This window comes from Anomaloglossus baeobatrachus, chromosome 7 (assembly GCF_048569485.1).
Source record: "Anomaloglossus baeobatrachus isolate aAnoBae1 chromosome 7, aAnoBae1.hap1, whole genome shotgun sequence".
NCBI lineage: Eukaryota > Metazoa > Chordata > Amphibia > Anura > Aromobatidae > Anomaloglossus > Anomaloglossus baeobatrachus.
In genome coordinates, this window is record NC_134359.1 from 309,025,275 (window position 1) to 309,047,541 (window position 22,267).

At 47.4% G+C, this 22,267-nt stretch overlaps 1 protein-coding gene across 3 annotated transcripts in view; it reads left to right on the forward strand.

Annotated features, from left to right (window-relative positions):
• The window catches only part of KREMEN2 (kringle containing transmembrane protein 2), a 56,427-nt gene that overhangs the window by 18,844 nt on the left and 15,316 nt on the right, over positions 1 to 22,267 (forward strand). For all 3 annotated transcript variants that reach the window (XM_075318675.1, XM_075318676.1, XM_075318678.1), the window contains one exon: positions 18,369 to 18,537. In XM_075318675.1, coding sequence (XP_075174790.1) covers positions 18,369 to 18,537 — 169 coding nt within the window. The remainder of the gene's footprint in view (positions 1 to 18,368; positions 18,538 to 22,267) is intronic.

Below are 22,267 nucleotides of genomic sequence, written 5' to 3' on the forward strand. Positions count from 1 at the left end.
GCTCTATAGTGTGACCTCTCTACAGTACAGGGCTCTATAGTGGTGACCGCTCTACAGTACAGAGGCTCTATAGTGTGACCTCTCTACAGTAACAGAGCTCTATAGTGTGACCTCTCTACAGTACAGAGCTCTATAGTGTGACCTCTCTACAGTACAGAGCTCTATAGTGTGACCTCTCTACAGTACAGAGCTCTATAGTGTGACCTCTCTACAGTACAGAGCTCTATAGTGTGACCTCTCTACAGTACAGAGCTCTATAGTGTGACCTCTCTACAGTACAGAGCTCTATAGTGTGACCTCTCTACAGTACAGAGCTCTATAGTGTGACCTCTCTACAGTACAGAGCTCTATAGTGTGACCTCTCTACAGTACAGAGCTCTATAGTGTGACCTCTCTACAGTACAGAGCTCTATAGTGTGACCTCTCTACAGTACAGAGCTCTATAGTGTGACCTCTCTACAGTACAGAGCTCTATAGTGTGACCTCTCTACAGTACAGAGCTCTATAGTGTGACCTCTCTACAGTACAGAGCTCTATAGTGTGACCTCTCTACAGTACAGAGCTCTATAGTGTGACCTCTCTACAGTACAGAGCTCTATAGTGTGACCTCTCTACAGTACAGAGCTCTATAGTGTGACCTCTCTACAGTACAGAGCTCTATAGTGTGACCTCTCTACAGTACAGAGCTCTATAGTGTGACCTCTCTACAGTACAGAGGCTCTATAGTGTGACCTCTCTACAGTACAGAGCTCTATAGTGTGACCTCTCTACAGTACAGAGCTCTATAGTGTGACCTCTCTACAGTACAGAGCTCTATAGTGTGACCTCTCTACAGTACAGAGCTCTATAGTGTGACCTCTCTACAGTACAGAGCTCTATAGTGTGACCTCTCTACAGTACAGAGCTCTATAGTGTGACCTCTCTACAGTACAGAGCTCTATAGTGTGACCTCTCTACAGTACAGAGCTCTATAGTGTGACCTCTCTACAGTACAGAGCTCTATAGTGTGACCTCTCTACAGTACAGAGCTCTATAGTGTGACCTCTCTACAGTACAGAGCTCTATAGTGTGACCTCTCTACAGTACAGAGCTCTATAGTGTGACCTCTCTACAGTACAGAGCTCTATAGTGTGACCTCTCTACAGTACAGAGCTCTATAGTGTGACCTCTCTACAGTACAGAGCTCTATAGTGTGACCTCTCTACAGTACAGAGCTCTATAGTGTGACCTCTCTACAGTACAGAGCTCTATAGTGTGACCTCTCTACAGTACAGAGCTCTATAGTGTGACCTCTCTACAGTACAGAGCTCTATAGTGTGACCTCTCTACAGTACAGAGCTCTATAGTGTGACCTCTCTACAGTACAGAGCTCTATAGTGTGACCTCTCTACAGTACAGAGCTCTATAGTGTGACCTCTCTACAGTACAGGGCTCTATAGTGTGACCTCTCTACAGTACAGAGCTCTATAGTGTGACCTCTCTACAGTACAGAGCTCTATAGTGTGACCTCTCTACAGTACAGAGCTCTATAGTGTGACCTCTCTACAGTACAGAGCTCTATAGTGTGACCTCTCTACAGTACAGAGCTCTATAGTGTGACCTCTCTACAGTACAGAGCTCTATAGTGTGACCTCTCTACAGTACAGAGGCTCTATAGTGTGACCTCTCTACAGTACAGAGCTCTATAGTGTGACCTCTCTACAGTACAGGGCTCTATAGTGTGACCTCTCTACAGTACAGAGCTCTATAGTGTGACCTCTCTACAGTACAGAGCTCTATAGTGTGACCTCTCTACAGTACAGAGCTCTATAGTGTGACCTCTCTACAGTACAGAGGCTCTATAGTGTGACCTCTCTACAGTACAGAGCTCTATAGTGTGACCTCTCTACAGTACAGAGCTCTATAGTGTGACCTCTCTACAGTACAGAGCTCTATAGTGTGACCTCTCTACAGTACAGAGCTCTATAGTGTGACCTCTCTACAGTACAGAGCTCTATAGTGTGACCTCTCTACAGTACAGAGCTCTATAGTGTGACCTCTCTACAGTACAGAGCTCTATAGTGTGACCTCTCTACAGTACAGAGCTCTATAGTGTGACCTCTTCTCTACAGTACAGAGCTCTATAGTGTGACCTCTCTACAGTACAGAGCTCTATAGTGTGACCTCTCTACAGTACAGGGCTCTATAGTGTGACCTCTCTACAGTACAGAGCTCTATAGTGTGACCTCTCTACAGTACAGAGCTCTATAGTGTGACCTCTCTACAGTACAGAGCTCTATAGTGTGACCTCTCTACAGTACAGAGCTCTATAGTGTGACCTCTCTACAGTACAGGGCTCTATAGTGTGACCTCTCTACAGTACAGAGCTCTATAGTGTGACCTCTCTACAGTACAGAGCTCTATAGTGTGACCTCTCTACAGTACAGGGCTCTATAGTGTGACCTCTCTACAGTACAGAGCTCTATAGTGTGACCTCTCTACAGTACAGAGCTCTATAGTGTGACCTCTCTACAGTACAGAGCTCTATAGTGTGACCGCTCTACAGTACAGGGCTCTATAGTGTGACCTCTCTACAGTACAGGGCTCTATAGTGTGACCTCTCTACAGTACAGAGGCTCTATAGTGTGACCTCTCTACAGTACAGGGCTCTATAGTGTGACCTCTCTACAGTACAGAGCTCTATAGTGTGACCTCTCTACAGTACAGAGCTCTATAGTGTGACCGCTCTACAGTACAGGGCTCTATAGTGTGACCTCTCTACAGTACAGAGCTCTATAGTGTGACCTCTCTACAGTACAGAGCTCTATAGTGTGACCTCTCTACAGTACAGAGCTCTATAGTGTGACCTCTCTACAGTACAGGGCTCTATAGTGTGACCTCTCTACAGTACAGAGGCTCTATAGTGTGACCTCTCTACAGTACAGGAGCTCTATAGTGTGACCTCTCTACAGTACAGAGCTCTATAGTGTGACCTCTCTACAGTACAGAGCTCTATAGTGTGACCTCTCTACAGTACAGAGCTCTATAGTGTGACCTCTCTACAGTACAGAGCTCTATAGTGTGACCTCTCTACAGTACAGAGCTCTATAGTGTGACTCTCTACAGTACAGCTCTATAGGTGACCTCTCTACAGTACAGAGCTCTATAGTGTGACCTCTCTACAGTACAGAGCTCTATAGTGTGACCTCTCTACAGTACAGAGCTCTATAGTGTGACCGCTCTACAGTACAGAGCTCTATAGTGTGACCTCTCTACAGTACAGAGCTCTATAGTGTGACCTCTCTACAGTACAGAGCTCTATAGTGTGACCTCTCTACAGTACAGAGCTCTATAGTGTGACCTCTCTACAGTACAGAGCTCTATAGTGTGACCTCTCTACAGTACAGAGCTCTATAGTGTGACCTCTCTACAGTACAGGGCTCTATAGTGTGACCTCTCTACAGTACAGAGCTCTATAGTGTGACCTCTCTACAGTACAGAGCCTCTATAGTGTGACCTCTCTACAGTACAGGGCTCTATAGTGTGACCTCTCTACAGTACAGAGGCTCTATAGTGTGACCTCTCTACAGTACAGAGCTCTATAGTGTGACCTCTCTACAGTACAGAGCTCTATAGTGTGACCTCTCTACAGTACAGAGCTCTATAGTGTGACCTCTCTACAGTACAGAGCTCTATAGTGTGACCTCTCTACAGTACAGGGCTCTATAGTGTGACCTCTCTACAGTACAGAGCTCTATAGTGTGACCTCTCTACAGTACAGAGCTCTATAGTGTGACCTCTCTACAGTACAGAGCTCTATAGTGTGACCTCTCTACAGTACAGAGCTCTATAGTGTGACCTCTCTACAGTACAGAGCTCTATAGTGTGACCTCTCTACAGTACAGAGCTCTATAGTGTGACCTCTCTACAGTACAGAGCTCTATAGTGTGACCTCTCTACAGTACAGAGCTCTATAGTGTGACCTCTCTACAGTACAGAGCTCTATAGTGTGACCTCTCTACAGTACAGAGCTCTATAGTGTGACCTCTCTACAGTACAGAGCTCTATAGTGTGACCTCTCTACAGTACAGAGCTCTATAGTGTGACCTCTCTACAGTACAGAGCTCTATAGTGTGACCCTCTCTACAGTACAGAGCTCTATAGTGTGACCTCTCTACAGTACAGGCTCTATAGTGTGACCTCTCTACAGTACAGAGCTCTATAGTGTGACCGCTCTACAGTACAGAGCTCTATAGTGTGACCGCTCTACAGTACAGAGCTCTATAGTGTGACCTCTCTACAGTACAGAGCTCTATAGTGTGACCTCTCTACAGTACAGGGCTCTATAGTGTGACCTCTCTACAGTACAGGAGCTCTATAGTGTGACCGCTCTACAGTACAGGGCTCTATAGTGTGACCTCTCTACAGTACAGAGCTCTATAGTGTGACCTCTCTACAGTACAGGGCTCTATAGTGTGACCTCTCTACAGTACAGAGCTCTATAGTGTGACCTCTCTACAGTACAGAGCTCTATAGTGTGACCTCTCTACAGTACAGAGCTCTATAGTGTGACCTCTCTACAGTACAGAGCTCTATAGTGTGACCTCTCTACAGTACAGGGCTCTATAGTGTGACCTCTCTACAGTACAGAGCTCTATAGTGTGACCTCTCTACAGTACAGGGCTCTATAGTGTGACCTCTCTACAGTACAGAGCTCTATAGTGTGACCTCTCTACAGTACAGAGCTCTATAGTGTGACCTCTCTACAGTACAGAGCTCTATAGTGTGACCTCTCTACAGTACAGAGCTCTATAGTGTGACCTCTCTACAGTACAGAGCTCTATAGTGTGACCGCTCTACAGTACAGAGCTCTATAGTGTGACCTCTCTACAGTACAGAGGCTCTATAGTGTGACCTCTCTACAGTACAGAGCTCTATAGTGTGACCTCTCTACAGTACAGAGCTCTATAGTGTGACCGCTCTACAGTACAGAGCTCTATAGTGTGACCTCTCTACAGTACAGAGCTCTATAGTGTGACCGCTCTACAGTACAGAGCTCTATAGTGTGACCTCTCTACAGTACAGAGCTCTATAGTGTGACCTCTCTACAGTACAGAGCTCTATAGTGTGAGCTCTCTACAGTACAGGGCTCTATAGTGTGACCTCTCTACAGTACAGGGCTCTATAATGTGACCTCTCTACAGTACAGAGCTCTATAGTGTGAGCTCTCTACAGTACAGGGCTCTATAGTGTGACCTCTCTACAGTACAGAGCTCTATAGTGTGAGCTCTCTACAGTACAGAGCTCTATAGTGTGACCTCTCTACAGTACAGAGCTCTATAGTGTGACCTCTCTACAGTACAGAGCTCTGTAGTGTGACCTCTCTACAGTACAGAGCTCTATAGTGTGACCTCTCTACAGTACAGAGCTCTATAGTGTGACCTCTCTACAGTACAGTGCTCTATAGTGTGACCTCTCTACAGTACAGGGCTCTATAGTGTGACCTCTCTACAGTACAGAGCTCTATAGTGTGACCTCTCTACAGTACAGGGCTCTATAGTGTGACCTCTCTACAGTACAGGGCTCTATAGTGTGACCTCTCTACAGTACATAGCTCTATAGTGTGACCGCTCTACAGTACAGGGCTCTATAGTGTGACCTCTCTACAGTACAGAGCTCTATAGTGTGACCTCTCTACAGTACAGAGCTCTATAGTGTGACCTCTCTACAGTACAGAGCTCTATAGTGTGACCTCTCTACAGTACAGAGCTCTATAGTGTGACCTCTCTACAGTACAGAGCTCTATAGTGTGACCTCTCTACAGCACAGAGCTCTATAGTGTGACCGCTCTACAGTACAGGGCTCTATAGTGTGACCTCTCTACAGTACAGGGCTCTATAGTGTGACCTCTCTACAGTACAGGGCTCTATAGTGTGACCTCTCTACAGTACAGAGCTCTATAGTGTGACCTCTCTACAGCACAGAGCTCTATAGTGTGAGCTCTCTACAGTACAGAGCTCTATAGTGTGACCGCTCTACAGTACAGAGCTCTATAGTGTGACCGCTCTACAGTACAGGGCTCTATAGTGTGACCTCTCTACAGTACAGAGCTCTATAGTGTGACCTCTCTACAGTACAGAGCTCTATAGTGTGACCGCTCTACAGTACAGAGCTCTATAGTGTGACCTCTCTACAGTACAGAGCTCTATAGTGTGACCGCTCTACAGTACAGACCTCTATAGTGTGACCTCTCTACAGTACAGAGCTCTATAATGTGACCTCTCTACAGTACAGAGCTCTATAGTGTGAGCCTCTCTACAGTACAGGGCTCTATAGTGTGACCTCTCTACAGTACAGGGCTCTATAATGTGACCTCTCTACAGTACAGAGCTCTATAGTGTGAGCCTCTCTACAGTACAGGGCTCTATAGTGTGACCTCTCTACAGTACAGAGCTCTATAGTGTGAGCTCTCTACAGTACAGAGCTCTATAGTGTGACCTCTCTACAGTACAGAGCTCTATAGTGTGACCTCTCTACAGTACAGAGCTCTGTAGTGTGACCTCTCTACAGTACAGAGCTCTATAGTGTGACCTCTCTACAGTACAGAGCTCTATAGTGTGACCTCTCTACAGTACAGTGCTCTATAGTGTGACCTCTCTACAGTACAGTGCTCTATAGTGTGACCTCTCTACAGTACAGAGCTCTATAGTGTGACCTCTCTACAGTACAGGGCTCTATAGTGTGACCTCTCTACAGTACAGGGCTCTATAGTGTGACCTCTTACTTACAGTAAGGCTCTATAGTGTGACCGCTCTACAGTACAGAGCTCTATAGTGTGACCTCTCTACAGTACAGGAGCTCTATAGTGTGACCTCTCTACAGTACAGGAGCTCTATAGTGTGACCGCTCTACAGTACAGAGCTCTATAGTGTGACCTCTCTACAGTACAGGGCTCTATAGTGTGACCTCTCTACAGTACAGAGCTCTATAGTGTGAGCTCTCTACAGTACAGGGCTCTATAGTGTGACCTCTCTACAGTACAGAGCTCTATAGTGTGAGCCTCTCTACAGTACAGAGCTCTATAGTGTGACCTCTCTACAGTACAGGGCTCTATAGTGTGACCTCTCTACAGTACAGAGCTCTATAGTGTGACCTCTCTACAGTACAGAGCTCTATAGTGTGACCTCTCTACAGTACAGAGCTCTATAGTGTGACCTCTCTACAGTACAGAGCTCTATAGTGTGACCTCTCTACAGTACAGAGCTCTATAGTGTGACCTCTCTACAGTACAGGGCTCTATAGTGTGACCTCTCTACAGTACAGAGCTCTATAGTGTGACCTCTCTACAGTACAGAGCTCTATAGTGTGACCGCTCTACAGTACAGAGCTCTATAGTGTGACCTCTCTACAGTACAGGGCTCTATAGTGTGACCTCTCTACAGTACAGAGCTCTATAGTGTGACCTCTCTACAGTACAGAGCTCTATAGTGTGACCTCTCTACAGTACAGGGCTCTATAGGTGTGACCTCTCTACAGTACAGAGCTCTATAGTGTGACCTCTCTACAGTACAGAGCTCTATAGTGTGACCTCTCTACAGTACAGAGCTCTATAGTGTGACCTCTCTACAGTACAGAGCTCTATAGTGTGACCTCTCTACAGTACAGAGCTCTATAGTGTGACCTCTCTACAGTACAGAGCTCTATAGTGTGACCTCTCTACAGTACAGAGCTCTATAGTGTGACCTCTCTACAGTACAGAGCTCTATAGTGTGACCTCTCTACAGTACAGAGCTCTATAGTGTGACCTCTCTACAGTACAGGGCTCTATAGTGTGACCTCTCTACAGTACAGAGCTCTATAGTGTGACCGCTCTACAGTACAGAGCTCTATAGTGTGACCGCTCTACAGTACAGAGCTCTATAGTGTGACCGCTCTACAGTACAGAGCTCTATAGTGTGACCTCTCTACAGTACAGGGCTCTATAGTGTGACCTCTCTACAGTACAGAGCTCTATAGTGTGACCGCTCTACAGTACAGAGCTCTATAGTGTGGACCTCTCTACAGTACAGAGCTCTATAGTGTGACCTCTCTACAGTACAGGGCTCTATAGTGTGACCTCTCTACAGTACAGAGCTCTATAGTGTGACGCTCTACAGTACAGGGCTCTATAGTGTGACCTCTCTACAGTACAGGGCTCTATAGTGTGACCTCTCTACAGTACAGAGCTCTATAGTGTGACCGCTCTACAGTACAGAGCTCTATAGTGTGACCTCTCTACAGTACAGGGCTCTATAGTGTGACCTCTCTACAGTACAGAGCTCTATAGTGTGACCTCTCTACAGTACAGAGCTCTATAGTGTGACCGCTCTACAGTACAGAGCTCTATAGTGTGACCTCTCTACAGTACAGAGCTCTATAGTGTGACCTCTCTACAGTACAGAGCTCTATAGTGTGACCGCTCTACAGTACAGAGCTCTATAGTGTGACCTCTCTACAGTACAGAGCTCTATAGTGTGACCTCTCTACAGTACAGAGCTCTATAGTGTGACCTCTCTACAGTACAGAGCTCTATAGTGTGACCTCTCTACAGTACAGAGCTCTATAGTGTGACTCTCTACAGTACAGAGCTCTATAGTGTGACCTCTCTACAGTACAGAGCTCTATAGTGTGACCTCTCTACAGTACAGAGCTCTATAGTGTGACCTCTCTACAGTACAGAGCTCTATAGTGTGACCTCTCTACAGTACAGAGCTCTATAGTGTGACCTCTCTACAGTACAGAGCTCTATAGTGTGACCTCTCTACAGTACAGAGCTCTATAGTGTGACCTCTCTACAGTACAGAGCTCTATAGTGTGACCTCTCTACAGTACAGAGCTCTATAGTGTGACCTCTCTACAGTACAGAGCTCTATAGTGTGACCTCTCTACAGTACAGAGCTCTATAGTGTGACCTCTCTACAGTACAGAGCTCTATAGTGTGACCTCTCTACAGTACAGAGCTCTATAGTGTGACCTCTCTACAGTACAGAGCTCTATAGTGTGACCTCTCTACAGTACAGAGCTCTATAGTGTGACCGCTCTACAGTACAGAGCTCTATAGTGTGACCTCTCTACAGTACAGAGCTCTATAGTGTGACCTCTCTACAGTACAGAGCTCTATAGTGTGACCGCTCTACAGTACAGAGCTCTATAGTGTGACCGCTCTACAGTACAGAGCTCTATAGTGTGACCTCTCTACAGTACAGAGCTCTATAGTGTGACCGCTCTACAGTACAGAGCTCTATAGTGTGACCTCTCTACAGTACAGAGCTCTATAGTGTGACCTCTCTACAGTACAGAGCTCTATAGTGTGACCTCTCTACAGTACAGAGCTCTATAGTGTGACCTCTCTACAGTACAGAGCTCTATAGTGTGACCGCTCTACAGTACAGAGCTCTATAGTGTGACCGCTCTACAGTACAGAGCTCTATAGTGTGACCTCTCTACAGTACAGAGCTCTATAGTGTGACCTCTCTACAGTACAGAGCTCTATAGTGTGACCTCTCTACAGTACAGAGCTCTATAGTGTGACCGCTCTACAGTACAGAGCTCTATAGTGTGACCTCTCTACAGTACAGAGCTCTATAGTGTGACCTCTCTACAGTACAGAGCTCTATAGTGTGACCGCTCTACAGTACAGAGCTCTATAGTGTGACCTCTCTACAGTACAGAGCTCTATAGTGTGACCTCTCTACAGTACAGAGCCTCTATAGTGTGACCTCTCTACAGTACAGAGCTCTATAGTGTGACCTCTCTACAGTACAGAGCTCTATAGTGTGACCTCTCTACAGTACAGAGCTCTATAGTGTGACCTCTCTACAGTACAGAGCTCTATAGTGTGACCGCTCTACAGTACAGAGCTCTATAGTGTGACCGCTCTACAGTACAGAGCTCTATAGTGTGACCTCTCTACAGTACAGAGCTCTATAGTGTGACCACTCTACAGTACAGACCTCTATAGTGTGACCTCTCTACAGTACAGAGCTCTATAGTGTGACCGCTCTACAGTACAGAGCTCTACAGTGTGACCTCTCTACAGTACAGAGCTCTATAGTGTGACCGCTCTACAGTACAGAGCTCTATAGTGTGACCGCTCTACAGTACAGAGCTCTATAGTGTGACCTCTCTACAGTACAGAGCTCTATAGTGTGACCGCTCTACAGTACAGAGCTCTATAGTGTGACCGCTCTACAGTACAGAGCTCTATAGTGTGACCTCTCTACAGTACAGAGCTCTATAGTGTGACCTCTCTACAGTACAGAGCTCTATAGTGTGACCTCTCTACAGTACAGAGCTCTATAGTGTGACCGCTCTACAGTACAGAGCTCTATAGTGTGACCTCTCTACAGTACAGAGCTCTACAGTGTGACCTCTCTACAGTACAGAGCTCTATAGTGTGACCGCTCTACAGTACAGAGCTCTATAGTGTGACCGCTCTACAGTACAGAGCTCTATAGTGTGACCGCTCTACAGTACAGAGCTCTATAGTGTGACCGCTCTACAGTACAGAGCTCTATAGTGTGACCTCTCTACAGTACAGAGCTCTATAGTGTGACCGCTCTACAGTACAGAGCTCTATAGTGTGACCTCTCTACAGTACAGGGCTCTATAGTGTGACCGCTCTACAGTACAGAGCTCCATAGTGTGACCTCTCTACAGTACAGAGCTCTATAGTGTGACCGCTCTACAGTACAGAGCTCCATAGTGTGACCTCTCTACAGTACAGAGCTCTATAGTGTGACCTCTCTACAGTACAGGGCTCTATAGTGTGACCGCTCTACAGTACAGAGCTCTATAGTGTGACCTCTCTACAGTACAGAGCTCTATAGTGTGACCGCTCTACAGTACAGAGCTCTATAGTGTGACCGCTCTACAGTACAGAGCTCTATAGTGTGACCTCTCTACAGTACAGTGCTCTATAGTGTGACCTCTCTACAGTACAGAGCTCTATAGTGTGACCTCTCTACAGTACAGAGCTCTATAGTGTGACCTCTCTACAGTACAGGGCTCTATAGTGTGACCTCTCTACAGTACAGAGCTCTATAGTGTGACCTCTCTACAGTACAGAGCTCCATAGTGTGACCGCTCTTACAGTACAGGGCTCTATAGTGTGACCGCTCTACAGTGTGACCACTCTACAGTACACAGCTCTATAGTGTGACCTCTCTACAGTACAGAGCTCTATAGTGTGACCTCTCTACAGTACAGAGCTCTATAGTGTGACCTCTCTACAGTACAGACCTCTATAGTGTGACCTCTCTACAGTACAGGGCTCTATAGTGTGACCGCTCTACAGTACAGAGCTCTATAGTGTGACCACTCTACAGTACAGGGCTCTATAGTGTGACCGCTCTACAGTACAGAGCTCTATAGTGTGACCACTCTACAGTACAGAGCTCTATAGTGTCACCTCTCTACAGTACAGACCTCTATAGTGTGACCTCTCTACAGTACAGGGCTCTATAGTGTGACCGCTCTACAGTACAGAGCTCTATAGTGTGACCACTCTACAGTACAGGGCTCTATAGTGTGACCGCTCTACAGTACAGAGCTCTATAGTGTGACCACTCTACAGTACAGGGCTCTATAGTGTGACCTCTCTACAGTACAGGGCTCTATAGTGTGACCTCTCTACAGTACAGAGCTCTATAGTGTGACCTCTCTACAGTACAGAGCTCTATAGTGTGACCTCTCTACAGTACAGACCTCTATAGTGTGACCTCTCTACAGTACAGGGCTCTATAGTGTGACCTCTCTACAGTACAGAGCTCTATAGTGTGACCTCTCTACAGTACAGGGCTCTATAGTGTGACCTCTCTACAGTACAGGGCTCTATAGTGTGACCTCTCTACAGTACAGAGCTCTATAGTGTGACCTCTCTACAGTACAGAGCTCTATAGTGTGACCTCTCTACAGCACAGAGCTCTATAGTGTGACCTCTCTACAGTACAGACCTCTATAGTGTGACCGCTCTTACAGTACAGGGCTCTATAGTGTGACCACTCTACAGTACACAGCTCTATAGTGTGACCTCTCTACAGTACAGGGCTCTATAGTGTGACCTCTCTACAGTACAGGGCTCTATAGTGTGACCACTCTACAGTACACAGCTCTATAGTGTGACCGCTCTACAGTACAGAGCTCTGTAGTGTGACCTCTCTACAGTACAGAGCTCTATAGTGTGACCGCTCTACAGTGCAGAGCTCTATAGTGTGACCGCTCTACAGTACAGAGCTCTGTAGTGTGACCTCTCTACAGTACAGAGCTCTATAGTGTGACCGCTCTACAGTGCAGAGCTCTATAGTGTGACCTCTCTACAGTACAGAGCTCTATAGTGTGACCTCTCTACAGTACAGAGCTCTATAGTGTGACCTCTCTACAGTACAGAGCTCTATAGTGTGACCTCTCTACAGTACAGAGCTCTATAGTGTGACCTCTCTACAGTACAGAGCTCTATAGTGTGACCTCTCTACAGTACAGAGCTCTATAGTGTGACCGCTCTACAGTACAGAGCTCTGTAGTGTGACCTCTCTACAGTACAGAGCTCTATAGTGTGACCGCTCTACAGTACAGAGCTCTATAGTGTGACCTCTCTACAGTACAGAGCTCTATAGTGTGACCGCTCTACAGTACAGAGCTCTGTAGTGTGACCTCTCTACAGTACAGAGCTCTATAGTGTGACCGCTCTACAGTGCAGAGCTCTATAGTGTGACCTCTCTACAGTACAGAGCACTATAGTGTGACCGCTCTACAGTACAGAGCTCTATAGTGTGACCTCTCTACAGTACAGAGCTCTATAGTGTGACCTCTCTACAGTACAGAGCTCTATAGTGTGACCTCTCTACAGTACAGAGCTCTATAGTGTGACCTCTCTACAGTACAGAGCTCTATAGTGTGACCTCTCTACAGTACAGGGCTCTATAGTGTGACCTCTCTACAGTACAGAGCTCTATAGTGTGACTGCTCTACAGTACAGATCTCTATAGTGTGACCTCTCTACAGTACAGGGCTCTATAGTGTGACCTCTCTACAGTACAGAGCTCTATAGTGTGACCTCTCTACAGTACAGGGCTTTATAGTGTGACCGCTCTACAGTACAGAGCTCTATAGTGTGACCGCTCTACAGTACAGAGCTCTATAGTGTGACCTCTCTACAGTACAGAGCTCTATAGTGTGACCTCTCTACAGTACAGTGCTCTATAGTGTGACCTCTCTACAGTGCAGAGCTCTATAGTGTGACCTCTCTACTGTACAGAGCTCTATAGTGTGACCTCTCTACAGTACAGGGCTCTATAGTGTGACCTCTCTACAGTACAGAGCTCTATAGTGTGACCTCTCTACAGTACAGAGCTCTATAGTGTGACCTCTCTACAGTACAGGGCTCTATAGTGTGACCGCTCTACAGTACAGAGCTCTATAGTGTGACCTCTCTACAGTACAGGGCTCTATAGTGTGACCTCTCTACAGTACAGAGCTCTATAGTGTGACCTCTCTACAGTACAGAGCTCTATAGTGTGACCTCTCTACAGTACAGAGCTCTATAGTGTGACCTCTCTACAGTACAGAGCTCTATAGTGTGACCTCTCTACAGTACAGAGCTCTATAGTGTGACCGCTCTACAGTACAGAGCTCTATAGTGTGACCGCTCTACAGTACAGGGCTCTATAGTGTGACCTCTCTACAGTACAAAGCTCTATAGTGTGACCGCTCTACAGTACAGAGCTCTATAGTGTGACCTCTCTACAGTACAGAGCTCTATAGTGTGACCGCTCTACAGTACAGAGCTCTATAGTGTGACCGCTCTACAGTACAGAGCTCTATAGTGTGACCTCTCTACAGTACAGAGCTCTATAGTGTGACCGCTCTACAGTACAGGGCTCTATAGTGTGACCTCTCTACAGTACAGAGCTCTATAGTGTGACCTCTCTACAGTACAGAGCTCTATAGTGTGACCGCTCTACAGTACAGAGCTCTATAGTGTGACCGCTCTACAGTACAGAGCTCTATAGTGTGACCACTCTACAGTACACAGCTCTATAGTGTGACCGCTCTACAGTACAGACCTCTATAGTGTGACCTCTCTACAGTACAGAGCTCTATAGTGTGACCGCTCTACAGTACAGAGCTCTATAGTGTGACCTCTCTACAGTACAGAGCTCTATAGTGTGACCTCTCTACAGTACAGAGCTCTATAGTGTGACCACTCTACAGTACAGAGCTCTATATTGTGACCTCTCTACAGTACAGAGCTCTATAGTGTGACCGCTCTACAGTACAGAGCTCTATAGTGTGACCTCTCTACAGTACAGAGCTCTATAGTGTGACCGCTCTACAGTACAGGGCTCTATAGTGTGACCTCTCTACAGTACAGAGCTCTATAGTGTGACCGCTCTACAGTACAGAGCTCTATAGTGTGACCGCTCTACAGTACAGAGCTCTATAGTGTGACCGCTCTATAGTACAGAGCTATATAGTGTGACCTCTCTACAGTACAGAGCTCTATAGTGTGACCTCTCTACAGTACAGAGCTCTATAGTGTGACCTCTCTACAGTACAGAGCTCTATAGTGTGACCGCTCTACAGTACAGGGCTCTATAGTGTGACCTCTCTACAGTACAGAGCTCTATAGTGTGACCGCTCTACAGTACAGAGCTCTATAGTGTGACCGCTCTACAGTACAGAGCTCTATAGTGTGACCGCTCTATAGTACAGAGCTCTATAGTGTGACCTCTCTACAGTACAGAGCTCTATAGTGTGACCTCTCTACAGTACAGAGCTCTATAGTGTGACCGCTCTACAGTACAGGGCTCTATAGTGTGACCGCTCTACAGTACAGAGCTCTATAGTGTGACCTCTCTACAGTACAGAGCTCTATAGTGTGACCTCTCTACAGTACAGAGCTCTATAGTGTGACCGCTCTACAGTACAGAGCTCTATAGTGTGACCTCTCTACAGTACAGGGCTCTATAGTGTGACCTCTCTACAGTACAGAGCTCTATAGTGTGACCTCTCTACAGTACAGGGCTCTATAGTGTGACCTCTCTACAGTACAGAGCTCTATAGTGTGACCTCTCTACAGTACAGAGCACTATAGTGTGACCTCTCTAGAGTACAGAGCTCTATAGTGTGACCTCTCTACAGTACAGGGCTCTATAGTGTGACCTCTCTACAGTACAGAGCTCTATAGTGTGACCTCTCTACAGTACAGAGCTCTATAGTGTGACCTCTCTACAGTACAGAGCTCTATAGTGTGACCGCTCTACAGTACAGGGCTCTATAGTGTGACCTCTCTACAGTACAGGGCTCTATAGTGTGACCTCTCTACAGTACAGATCTCTATAGTGTGACCTCTCTACAGTACAGAGCTCTATAGTGTGACCTCTCTACAGTACAGAGCACTATAGTGTGACCTCTCTACAGTACAGGGCTCTATAGTGTGACCTCTCTACAGTACAGAGCTCTATAGTGTGACCTCTCTACAGTACAGGGCTCTATAGTGTGACCTCTCTACAGTACAGAGCTCTATAGTGTGACCTCTCTACAGTACAGAGCTCTATAGTGTGACCTCTCTACAGTACAGGGCTCTATAGTGTGACCGCTCTACAGTACAGGGCTCTATAGTGTGACCTCTCTACAGTACAGAGCTCTATAGTGTGACCTCTCTACAGTACAGGGCTCTATAGTGTGACCGCTCTACAGTACAGGGCTCTATAGTGTGACCTCTCTACAGTACAGAGCTCTATAGTGTGACCTCTCTACAGTACAGAGCTCTATAGTGTGACCTCTCTACAGTACAGAGCTCTATAGTGTGACCTCTCTACAGTACAGAGCTCTATAGTGTGACCTCTCTACAGTACAGGGCTCTATAGTGTGACCTCTCTACAGTACAGGGCTCTATAGTGTGACCTCTCTACAGTACAGGGCTCTATAGTGTGACCGCTCTACAGTACAGAGCTCTATAGTGTGACCTCTCTACAGTACAGAGCTCTATAGTGTGACCGCTCTATAGTACAGAGCTCTATAGTGTGACCTCTCTACAGTACAGAGCTCTATAGTGTGACCGCTCTATAGTACAGAGCTCTATAGTGTGACCTCTCTACAGTACAGAGCTCTATAGTGTGACCGCTCTATAGTACAGAGCTCTATAGTGTGACCTCTCTACAGTACAGAGCTCTATAGTGTGACCGCTCTATAGTACAGAGCTCTATAGTGTGACCTCTCTACAGTACAGAGCTCTATAGTGTGACCTCTCTACAGTACAGAGCTCTATAGTGTGACCGCTCTACAGTACAGAGCTCTATAGTGTGACCTCTCTACAGTACAGAGCTCTATAGTGTGACCGCTCTATAGTACAGAGCTCTATAGTGTGACCTCTCTACAGTACAGAGCTCTATAGTGTGACCGCTCTATAGTACAGAGCTCTATAGTGTGACCTCTCTACAGTACAGAGCTCTATAGTGTGACCTCTCTACAGTACAGAGCACTATAGTGTGACCTCTCTACAGTACAGAGCTCTATAGTGTGACCTCTCTACAGTACAGGGCTCTATAGTGTGACCGCTCTACAGTACAGGGCTCTATAGTGTGACCTCTCTACAGTACAGAGCTCTATAGTGTGACCTCTCTACAGTACAGAGCTCTATAGTGTGACCGCTCTATAGTACAGAGCTCTATAGTGTGACCTCTCTACAGTACAGGGCTCTATAGTGTGACCTCTCTACAGTACAGAGCTCTATAGTGTGACCGCTCTACAGTACAGAGCTCCATAGTGTGACCGCTCTACAGTACAGGGCTCTATAGTGTGACCTCTCTACAGTACAGAGCTCTATAGTGTGACCTCTCTACAGTACAGGGCTCTATAGTGTGACCGCTCTACAGTACAGGGCTCTATAGTGTGACCTCTCTACAGTACAGGGCTCTATAGTGTGACCTCTCTACAGTACAGAGCTCTATAGTGTGACCTCTCTACAGTACAGAGCTCTATAGTGTGACCTCTCTACAGTACAGGGCTCTATAGTGTGACCTCTCTACAGTACAGGGCTCTATAGTGTGACCGCTCTACAGTACAGAGCTCTATAGTGTGACCTCTCTACAGTACAGATCTCTATAGTGTGACCTCTCTACAGTACAGAGCTCTATAGTGTGACCGCTCGACAGTACAGAGCTCTATAGTGTGAACTCTCTACAGTACAGAGCTCTATAGTGTGACCGCTCTACAGTACAGAGCTCTATAGTGTGACCTCTCTACAGTACAGAGCTCTATAGCGTGACCTCTCTACAGTACAGGGCTCTATAGTGTGACCTCTCTACAGTACAGACCTCTATAGTGTGACCTCTCTACAGTACAGAGCTCTATAGTGTGACCTCTCTACAGTACAGAGCTCTATAGTGTGACCTCTCTACAGTACAGGGCTCTATAGTGTGACCTCTCTACAGTACAGAGCTCTATAGTGTGACCTCTCTACAGTACAGAGCTCTATAGTGTGACCTCTCTACAGTACAGGGCTCTATAGTGTGACCTCTCTACAGTACAGAGCTCTATAGTGTGACCGCTCTACAGTACAGAGCTCTATAGTGTGACCTCTCTACAGTACAGGGCTCTATAGTGTGACCTCTCTACAGTACAGGGCTCTATAGTGTGACCGCTCTACAGTACAGGGCTCTATAGTGTGACCGCTCTACAGTACAGAGCTCTATAGTGTGACCTCTCTACAGTACAGAGCTCTATAGTGTGACCTCTCTACAGTACAGGGCTCTATAGTGTGACCTCTCTACAGTACACAGCTCTATAGTGTGACCTCTCTACAGTACAGAGCTCTATAGTGTGACCTCTCTACAGTACAGGCTCTATAGTGTGACCTCTCTACAGTACAGAGCTCTATAGTGTGACCTCTCTACAGTACAGAGCTCTATAGTGTGACCGCTCTACAGTACAGAGCTCTATAGTGTGACCTCTCTACAGTACAGAGCTCTATAGTGTGACCTCTCTACAGTACAGGGCTCTATAGTGTGACCTCTCTACAGTACACAGCTCTATAGTGTGACCTCTCTACAGTACAGGGCTCTATAGTGTGACCTCTCTACAGTACAGAGCTCTATAGTGTGACCGCTCTACAGTACAGAGCTCTATAGTGTGACCTCTCTACAGTACACAGCTCTATAGTGTGACCTCTCTACAGTACAGAGCTCTATAGTGTGACCGCTCTACAGTACAGAGCTCTATAGTGTGACCGCTGTTATGGTGCAGAGCTGCGCAGGGAGACCGCTCTTACTTATGTGCACCGTACCTGTGTCTTGAGACCTTTCTCACTGGTGTTTGGCTTCTTTCTTCTCACTTATTTTTTTTCTCAGAGCTGTCAGAGTGTTTCACGGTAAATGGAAAAGATTACCGGGGGTCGATGAATCGCGCTGGAGCTGAGAGCATTCCTTGCCTTTACTGGAACCAGACCATCCACCACCGCTACAACTCACAATCCGATTCATCCGGGGAGATGGGGCTAGGAGACCACAACTACTGCAGGTATAATAGGCGCAACCCCCTTCACTGATCCCAAGAATCCAGGGGGACAGGCCACAAACATCACTAACCTAATGAAACCATAGCGATAGCCACGCAACATCGCAGCCTCTATGGGGTAGCCCTCCACTATCACATTTCCCAGGAAACCACAGAGATAGACACCCAACATCACTACTTCCAGGAAAGCACAGGGGCATCCCACCAACATCAATAACTCCAGGAAACCACAGGGGCATCCCACCAACATCACTAATTCCATGAAACCACAGGGGCATCCCACCAACATCACTACCTCCAGGAAAGCACAGGGGCATCCCACCAACATCATTACCTCCTGGAAACCACAGGGGCATCCCACCAACATCACTAACTCCAGGTAACCACAGGGGCATCCCACCAACATCACTAACTCCAGGAAACCACAGGGGCATCCCACCAACATCACTAATTCCATGAAACCACAGGGGCATCCCACCAACATCACTACCTCCAAGAAAGCACAGGGGCATCCCACCAACATCATTACCTCCTGGAAACCACAGGGGCATCCCACCAACATCACTAACTCCAGGAAACCACAGGGGCATCCCACCAACATCACTACCTCCAGGAAACCACAAGGGCATCCACCAACATCACTAACTCCAGGAAACCACAGGGGCATCCCACCAACATCACTAACTCCAGGAAACCACAGCGGCATCCCACCAACATCACTAACTCCAGGTAACCACAAGGGCATCCCACCAACATCACTAACTCCAGGAAACCACAGCGGCATCCCACCAACATCACTAACTCCAGGAAACCACAGGGGCATCCCACCAACATCACTACCTCCAGGAAACCACAAGGGCATCCCACCAACATCACTAACTCCATGAAACCACAGGGGCATCCCACCAACATCACTAACTCCAGGTAACCACAGGGGCATCCCACCAACATCACTAACTCCAGGTAACCACAAGGGCATCCTACCAACATCACTAATTCCATTAAACCACAGGGGCATCCCAACAACATCACTAACTCCAGGAAACCACAGGGGCATCTCACCAACTTCAATAACTCCAGGAAACCACAAGGGCATCCTACCAACATCACTAATTCCATTAAACCACAGGGGCATCCCACCAACATCACTAACTCCAGAAAACCACAGGGGCATCCCACCAACATCACTAACTCCAGGAATGCACAGGGGCATCCCACCAACTTCACTACCTCCAGGAAACCACAGGGGCATCCCACCAACATCACTAACTCCAGGAAACCACAGGGGCATCCACCAACATCACTAATTCCATGAAACCATAGGGGCATCCACAAACATCATTAATTCCATGAAACCATAGGGGCATCCCACCAACATCACTACCTCCAGGAAACCACAGGGGCATCCCACCAACTTCAATAACTTCAGGAAACCACAGGGGCATCCCACCAACATCACTAATTCCAGGAAACCGCAGGGGCATCCTACCAACATCACTAATTCCAGGAAACCACAGGGGCATCCAACCAACATCACTACCTCCAGGAAACCACAGGGGCATCCCACCAACATCACTAACTCCAGGTAACCACAGGGGCATCCCACCAACATCACTAATTCCATGAAACCAAAGGGGCATCCCACCAACTTCAATAACTCCAGGAAACCACAGGGGCATCCAACCAACATCACTACCTCTAGGAAACCACAAGGGCATCCCACCAACATCACTAACTCCAGGTAACCACAGGGGCATCCCACCAAGATCATTACCTCCAGGAAACCACAGGGGCATCCCACCAACATCACTAACTCCAGGTAACCACAGGGGCATGCCACCAACATCACTAACTCCAGGTAACCACAGGGGCATCCCACCAACATCACTACCTCCATGAAACCACAGGGGCATCCCACCAACTTATATAACTCCAGGAAACCACAGGGGCATCCAACCAACATCACTACTTCCAGGAAACCACAAGGGCATCCCACCAACATCACTAACTCCAGGAAACCACAGGGGCATCCCACCAACATCACTACTTCCAGGAAAGCACAGGGGCATCCCACCAACATCACTACTTCCAGGAAAGCACAGGGGCATCCCACCAACATCACTACTTCCAAGAAAGCACAGGGGCATCCCACCAACTTCAATAACTCCAGGAAACCACAGAGGCATCCCACCAACATCACTAATTCCATAAAACCACAGGGGCATCCCACCATAATCACTACCTCCAGGAAACCACAGGGGCATCCCACCAACATCATTACCTCCAGGAAACCACAGGGGCATCCCACCAACATCACTAACTCCAGGAAACCACAGGGGCATCCCACCAACTTCAATAACTCCAGGAAACCACAGGGGCATCCAACCAACATCACTACCTCCAGGAAACCACAGGGGCATCCCACCAACATCACTAACTCCAGGAAACCACAGGGGCATTCCACCAACATCACTACCTCCAGGAATGCACAGGGGCATCCCACCAACATCACTACCTCCAGGAAACCACAGGGGCATCCCACCAACATCACTAACTCCAGGAAACCACAGGGGCATCCACCAACATCACTTATTCCATGAAACCATAGGGGCATCCCACCAACATCACTACCTCCAGGAAACCAGAGGGGCATCCCACCAACTTCAATAACTCCAGGAAACCACACGGGCATCCTACCAACATCACTAATTCCAGGAAACCACAGGGGCATCCTACCAACATCACTAATTCCAGGAAACCACAGGGGCATCCAACCAACATCACTACCTCCAGGAAACCACAAGGGCATCCCACCAACATCACTAACTCCAGATAACCACAGGGGCATCCCACCAACATCACTAATTCCATGAAACCAAAGGGGCATCCCACCAACTTCAATAACTCCAGGAAACCACAGGGGCATCCAACCAACATCACTACCTCCAGGAAACCACAAGGGCATCCCACCAACATCACTAACTCCAGGTAACCACAGGGGCATCCCACCAACATCACTAACTCCAGGTAACCACAGGGGCATCCCACCAACATCACTACCTCCATGAAACCACAGGGGCATCCCACCAACTTCAATAACTCCAGGAAACCACAGGGGCATCCCACCAACATCACTACTTCCAGGAAAGCACAGGGGCATCCCACCAACATCACTACTTCCAGGAAACCACAAGGGCATCCTACCAACATCACTACTTCCAAGAAAGCACAGGGGCATCCCACCAACTTCAATAACTCCAGGAAACCACAGAGGCATCCCACCAACATCACTAATTCCATAAAACCACAGGAGCATCCCACCATAATCACTACCTCCAGGAAACCACAGGGGCATCCCACCAACATCATTACCTCCAGGAAACCACAGGGGCATCCCACCAACATCACTAACTCCAGGAAACCACAGGGGCATCCCACCAACTTCAATAACTCCAGGAAACCACAGGGGCATCCAACCAACATCACTACCTCCAGGAAACCACAGGGGCATCCCACCAACATCACTAACTCCAGGAAACCACAGGGGCATTCCACCAACATCACTACCTCCAGGAATGCACAGGGGCATCCCACCAACATCACTACCTCCAGGAAACCACAGGGGCATCCCACCAACATCACTAACTCCAGGAAACCACAGGGGCATCCACCAACATCACTTATTCCATGAAACCATAGGGGCATCCCACCAACATCACTACCTCCAGGAAAC